Source organism: Lolium perenne, chromosome 5 (assembly GCF_019359855.2).
Source record: "Lolium perenne isolate Kyuss_39 chromosome 5, Kyuss_2.0, whole genome shotgun sequence".
Taxonomy (NCBI): domain Eukaryota; kingdom Viridiplantae; phylum Streptophyta; class Magnoliopsida; order Poales; family Poaceae; genus Lolium; species Lolium perenne.
The window spans coordinates 47,602,068-47,608,830 of record NC_067248.2 but is presented as its reverse complement, the minus strand read 5'-3'; the positions used below and the strand labels follow the sequence as shown (position 1 = coordinate 47,608,830).

General features: G+C 41.6%; 1 protein-coding gene across 2 annotated transcripts; it reads left to right on the top strand.

Annotated features, from left to right (window-relative positions):
• Window positions 1–3,133: 3,133 nt before the first annotated feature.
• LOC127304603 (uncharacterized) lies at window positions 3,134–4,526 on the top strand. Of its 2 annotated transcripts, none has more exons than XM_051335242.2 (2): window positions 3,134–3,327; window positions 3,568–4,526. In XM_051335242.2, the coding sequence occupies exon 2, from the start codon at window positions 3,596–3,598 to the stop codon at window positions 4,193–4,195; it is 600 nt and encodes a 199-aa protein (XP_051191202.1). In that variant the 5' UTR covers window positions 3,134–3,327; window positions 3,568–3,595; the 3' UTR covers window positions 4,196–4,526. The 2 variants fall into 2 exon arrangements, with proteins under 2 accessions (XP_051191202.1, XP_051191201.1); XM_051335241.2 differs by having other exon boundaries at window positions 3,140–3,327; window positions 3,565–4,526.
• Window positions 4,527–6,763: the final 2,237 nt, after the last annotated feature.

Sequence of the window (6,763 nt, the reverse complement as noted above, 5' to 3'; positions counted from 1 at the left end):
CGAGTCCTATCGTCCTTTGCGAAGGCAACCCTTTTTATAGTGATACCCCTTAAAGTCATCTTTTGGTTGCACGATGTTTATAGAAATTGTTGGATTTCACCGCCCTTGGCCCATTAAGTCTATCAATTTTTTAATCTCTCGAAGGACCCTTCAGCTTGGCAGCTTGGCAGATACAAGGACATGAGAACTTAGTCCCATATTTCTAGTGGAGAGAAAGTTGGTCCTATTTATAAGGTGTCCAACGTGTGGGTGAGAAGACTAGAAGTTCACGCACTCTTCGCCCGCGCAAGGCACATCACACATCGCACTCGCGACGGGTTTCGTGAATCAAGTTCGATCGAGTTTATTATAACTTGTTTTGGTGGAAGATTAAAATTTGCTTGGTGAACGAACTATGTGTCTACGCGCTGATAGGCATTTGCATGCTTCACACATTCCCTGATTCTTCCACCTCGCGGCACTTGTGTTCTCCACCTGTCCACATGAAATACAAGATAGAGAACCAAAGGAATGAATCCAAGACACTTATTAGAAGTCTTAAAACTCTTTGTCTCTCTCATCATTGTGAAGCTCCTTTTGTTGTGTTGCTTTCATGCTTCCCCATCCTAGCAACCAGGAGCACGGACCTCCGTAAGAGCAAGCCTTGAAACCCCATCCCTTGAGATCCTGCACCATGGAAGGGCTGATAAGGGTTTTTGGTAGCATCTCAGTGCGACTGCTCGTCTCCGTTAGACTACTTCCGAGCCGATCGTACGACTATTTGCTCTACGCATCTGTCATACGGCTACGGTCTGTTTGCCAACACGGCGGACAACAACAATGTTATTGTTGATGCTTGGGAGATGGCCTTCCCATCCAACACATATGTTTTTCTCACCTCTCTATTTGCACTAATATTTGGTCCATATGCAGATCTGATAGATATATCTGGTTTGTCACACGTCGTTTGATCTGCTAGTATTGTGGTGTTCCTTTCAGTAAATAACTCATCGGCAATTTCTTAACGTTTGAACATAAATATTGGAAGATTTGAATTCTAAAAGCTTTTTACATAAGTTGTTTGGATGGTAGGATTGATTCTACCAAATTTCTATGGAATCCGTCCATATTCCGTCTATTTCATAGAATCTCAACACATGAGATTGAACCTTATTTTATTTTTCTTTGAAAGTTCAATTCCCTTTCACTCTATCTATGTACTCCTAATGTTCTAAATTCATTTTCCTCGGAGAAATGAAGCGTATTCAATAATTTTCGTGTGCACCATCTAAAGACTCATATTGCCAAATTCTTGTATTATGAAATATAGTGTAGAGAAATGCATGGCAATCTCGGTTATACTTTTTTTTTCTATTTATACAGATTCTTAAAATCAAAGTAGGCCTAGGTTATCTCCTGTGGAGGTAAATATCCCTATGTAAAACCAAAATCCATTTGGTGAGGGCCAAGTTTTTTGATTTTATCGAAAATCCTTTGCACCATCTGAAGACTCTCTCGAAACAGGTTTTAACCCCGCTTTATAAATAAAGCAACAACATTGGTACATTGTACGAGGACAAGCCTCCAATACTATTGCTCTTTTTTTTTTTTTGAACAAGGAGATGGGTCCAAAGGACCCAGAAGCTTCTCAAATACTATTGCTGAATTCTTGTATTCTTAAATACTGCAGAAAACACATGTCATCTGTATTCTATTTTTTCTTCTATTTGTAGATTTCCAAATGTTGTACAATGTAAAGAGGCCCTAAGTTATCTGTTGTATAGGTACATAGCACTCTGTAAAATAAAAATTCTGTGGTGAGAGACAAGTTTTATCTATCTCCTCACAAAAGCCATTGCACTAGGGAGAAGACCCAAAGAAAGCCAAGAAACCTGGAGTACCCCTCTCTCTCGTCACTCTTGTCTCTCTGGCCCACCACGCCGTACGACTGCGCCTCTCTCCACCGGCAAAGCGTGCGCCATTGTCTTGTCCCTTGGACTATCCGTCCCCTTGCTTAGGCTTTCTAATTAACACTCCTATTACTTAACTAATCACTGTTCTGGTACGAAGCAACTGCCTGCAAATTATTTCTGCAGCTTCTGATGAATTAGGCACAAATCACTCAGTTAAGTAATATGGCCGGCGAAGCAATGGTCCTTAATAGAAAAAATATATGGATGTGTCTGCATCATCTAGCACAGAGACATACATGCGTGCATGCTTTGGTGCTTCCTCTGCAAGGGATGTGTCTGCATCATCTAGCCTTTATCTTCATCTTCTTCAGTTTCAGTTTCTGCCTGTCTACTAGCTTGCTTGGTTTTCATGCAATGCCAACACACAGACTGTTCCCATCCTTAAAAATAGTCTTTTTGATATGTCTGGATGCACCATGCCACGCAACAGTTAGACAAGAACCTGTCCTCATCTTCTCCCCAAGATGTATGTACACTAGATCTCCAAGCAAAATACTAGATATATAGCTATTAGTGCAGATATATCAAATCCACTATAATGACTGTAGTCTGTAGGGGCAATATTTAGTGCAGGCAGTAACACACATGTGGATATATATGGACATCATCAGGTCATGTGGAAATATACATGTGAATAATCATATGTCCCTTTGCTTGTTTTCAGTGACAAGTTGACAGCTCCATCTTACTAGGGTGTTGCTTCTTTGAACATATATGTACACAAGGCCACAGAAGCCAAAACTATAGTACTAGTAAATGGACCTGAATCATGAAGCAATGCATGGTGAATACATATCCATAGCCTTCATCTGGGCATGCAATGATCAGGGGCACCACTATACATGTGTGTCACCACATGTAAACATTGTATAATCTGAATCACACACAAAGTGTACACTCACTGTTTGAATTGCACTCCTCCTGAGCTGGGAGTACTATTAAGTAGTATTAACAGCAGTTTCTGGATAGGCCCACCCAGGATTAAACAAGACTCTTGCAGGGGCTGTCTGCTCTTGGAGAGGCAGTACTTGGCCTTTCTCTCTCTGCATGCAAGTGAGTGCCCCTGGGGCTCTTGTTGCTTGGCATGCCAAAAAGGAGTCCTGCCAAAAGCAAAAAAATATATGTCTACCTAGTGTCCGGTGACACGCACCATGCCATTGGCCATTGCAGGCAGAGAGGCAAGCAGCTCTGCTTATAAATCAGCACCTCCCCTGCAACTGCAACTGCCACTACCAGCTTCAGCATCACAGCCACAACACCTCTCTAGCGTTTCCTCACTTTGGCTAGTATCTTGCTTCTCCCATACAAAGTTTGAAAGTTGAACTAGCGGAAGAAACTAGGCAGGGGAAGAGAGGACAAGTTTCTTCGCTTACAGGTGAGCTCATTTGTTCTCTGTGGTTCAATATTTGTCTGAATATGTTCTTTGCATATGTGCCATGTTCACCTTCATGAATCAAGCTGTGATGCATGATCAGAGTTGCTTTATTCAGATAGCTGCAATTTTTTTTAAAAAAAATTGAACATAGTTCTGTTTCAGATTTCGGCAGGCTCTGAGTGAGTTATGCCTCAAGGTTTTTCTAGATTTTGAATATTGTCATGTTCCACATTACAGCAGGCTAAAGTGAACTAGAAGCTGTGGAGGCATGGGCAAGCTTGTGAGGCAATGTGACATGGAAGTCATGAAGATGGCCATGCTCAAACATGAAGAGACCTTCAGGCAACAGGTTCATGAGCTGCATCGCCTTTACCGCATCCAGACGCAGCTCATGGCCGGCGACCTTAGCACGCGCCGGCAGCCTCGGAGGCGCGGCAGCAAGCAGCCTCGGAGGGCGCTGAACCTGCAGCTCCCTGCCGACGAATACATCGGCGGGACCGGCGACGAGGACTACGAGGGCTGCGGAACGGAGCTAGAGCTGACGCTCGCCGTCGGCGGGACGACCGGCACCGCCTGCAAGAACAAGGTGAGCAAGCGAGCAGAAGCACACTACAACGTGGGAGGCGGAGGTTTCTCCTCCCCCTTCGCGTCCGACGGCTCCGGCGGTACGAGCCTCTCGTCGTCGCCGCCGTCGTCGATCGAGTACTCCGAGGGCGCCGCCGGAGTCGCCTTCCACGGCTACGTGGCGCCGCCGCCGCCGTGCCAGAGGGCGATGGCGTTCGACCTCGGCGTAGCGGAGGCGATGAAGCAGCACCAGTCGCCGTGGCAGCTGGTGCAGTGCCAGTACCTCAGCCTTAGGATGACATGAGCACGAAGCTCATCGCATCATCCATTATATGCCTGCCATGATCACGTCGCGCTAGTAGATTGCGACATTATGTTGCGTTGTAGAAGAAGCAGTAGCCACTATATATTATGTTTCCCCCTTTCTTTCCTTTTTTTTTTTGCTGTTGCTAGGTGAGCCATTAATGGAGCTTGGGAAGGATTGACTTCTGAGTTCTGACCACGAATTCCTCCCGATCCCAAGCTGCTAATTGATTGATCATGGCAAATGAGTGCATGCTGATTGATTAGTCAATGTTCAGAGTTTAGACTGGTATGAATTGATGAATAATATGGCATGTTCATGATTTGTACTCCTTTGTTGCGTGCATGCATGCAGGTAAAGGTAGACATGAAAAAAGGTCAAATGCAGTAGAAAGTGATATTCAGAGGAACAGACGTGCAGAGAAACTACTAGAAAGCATGAAAAGAGAATAGTGTTATGGTACATAGGGAAAAGGAAGCTACGTTATTGCAGTACAAAAGGTTGCAGTTGATGGACAGTAGCTGTGGTGGTCATGTTTGATGCTCCAAAATAACATAGAGTTCACATTTGTTGATTATAATTAGCAGGAGTCCATTATCCATAGAACATACCAGAACACAGAGGCGCGGGTTTCCGCACCCGTCCATCATGATGAAATAACAATTAGATTTTTTTAAAATAAAATGGTAGAAATATATGATAAATTAGAAGAGCTCAAACTGCAGTACCTGAATATAGTATGTGTTGATTCTGGCACACATGAAAAATCATATAAACGATCAAACTTTTTGAAAAGACCAACAATGTGAAGCCAAGATGGGTCTATTGTATATCAAGTGGTGCTCATTTCTGCATGAAGACCAAAGTTCAACCATTGAAAATGGCACCTTTACAGATTTCATGGTCCATGAAACACATAGATGCACCAATAAATCATTTGTTTTTCAAATCGAGCTAAGTAAGCAAAAGGTACATTAAAAATGACAAAATGTTGTCAAAGAACAAAAAATGGGGAACAACAATATCTAAGGGGCTAGCAATTTTAGGAATTTTTTGTGTGTGAAATAGACCTTTCAGCTAGAAAGATCAATCATATTCTCATTGGATAAAAAATCATCTACCACTTGGTCATAACCAAAAACTACAAATCTAATGCCAGGGCCGGGCCGGCGAAATCCGAGGCCATGGCCATCTCTTACAAGAAAAGTATAACTACTAAAAAACTATTATTTGTATATGTCTTAGATGGATGTTTAAACTACAATTTTGTCCGCGTCTCTAGATTTTAAACCAGTGGTAAAATCAAATTAAGAACGATTTTAAGAGAAAACATATTAAGTATGTGTAATAGATAAAAACAATATAAGAACTATAACTATCCCATGAAAGGAATACAATAATACTATACTCACAATTGTGATAAAAATTACCTTCCGATTTATAAATTAAAACCGTAGTGATTAATTAAAATGTGAGAAGTCATCATATCTCAGTGTAGTCTTCTTCTGACATGTTTAAAATTGAAACTAAATTTTTATTTCAAGAGTAGGGTATCTAGAACTATTTTTACATATTAGCCATCAATCGGAGTAGCTAAATTTGGTGAAAATTAAATAAACAGTGTAGTATTATTCCTACATGTTTAAGAACTGAAACTAAATTTTGTTTCAAGAGTAGGTATACTGTATTTTGTATTTAGAACTATTTTTACATAGTAGCCATCAATCGGAGTAGCTAAAATTACGAGAAAATGTAGTCAGAACTATTTTTACATGGCAGCCATCAATCTCACTAGCTAAAATTTGGAGAAAATATAGTCAGAACTATTTTTACGTAGAAGCCCATCAATAGTAGTAGCTAAATTTTTTTAGTCTTCTTCCGACATGTTTAAGAATTGAAACTAGATTTTTTTTTTCAAGAGTAGGTATACTATATGTTGTATTTATATATAACTATTTGTACATACTGGCCATCAATCGGAGTAGGTAAAATTTGGAGAAAATGTAGTCAGAACTATTTTTACATAGCAGCCATCATTCTGAGTAGCTAAAATTAATTTGGAGAAATTATAGTCATAGAAGCCATCAATCGAAGTAGCTAAAATTTGGAGAATTGTACATGTTCCTACCTCCAGCTTATAGGTACCCAGGTCAAGGCTCGCTGAATAGTACCACCAGAGCTAAATTGGTTTTGTGAGTAATTTCTGAATTATATTCCATATAATGCATAAAACAAATTACGGCGAGGAGAAGATAGCTCTTCTTCCCGATGCCTCGGTATACCGATGCGCATCGGGATCGAGATGAGCGGCGCGGCCTTGCGGCGGCACAACCTTTGCCGACGAGCCCAAGGGCCACGGCCGGTAGAAAAACTTTTCCTTTTCCCTTTTCAAATTAGGGTTTCTGTCCGGTGGGGATGAACTAGGGTTTGATCTTTGATTTCTTTTCTAACCGCAACAAAAGATCTACAAAACTAGACTGCGCTGATACCAATGTTAGAGAAGGAGAGACAGGGGGTCGGGGGGAAATGGTGTTATAGGGTTAGGGTTTGGCTGGTGGCCCCCTCTTA

Coding starts and splice junctions, on each gene's coding strand:
- LOC127304603 (XM_051335242.2), top strand. CDS start 3,596: ATGGGCAAGCTTGTGAGGCAATGTGACATGGAAGTCATGAAGATGGCC.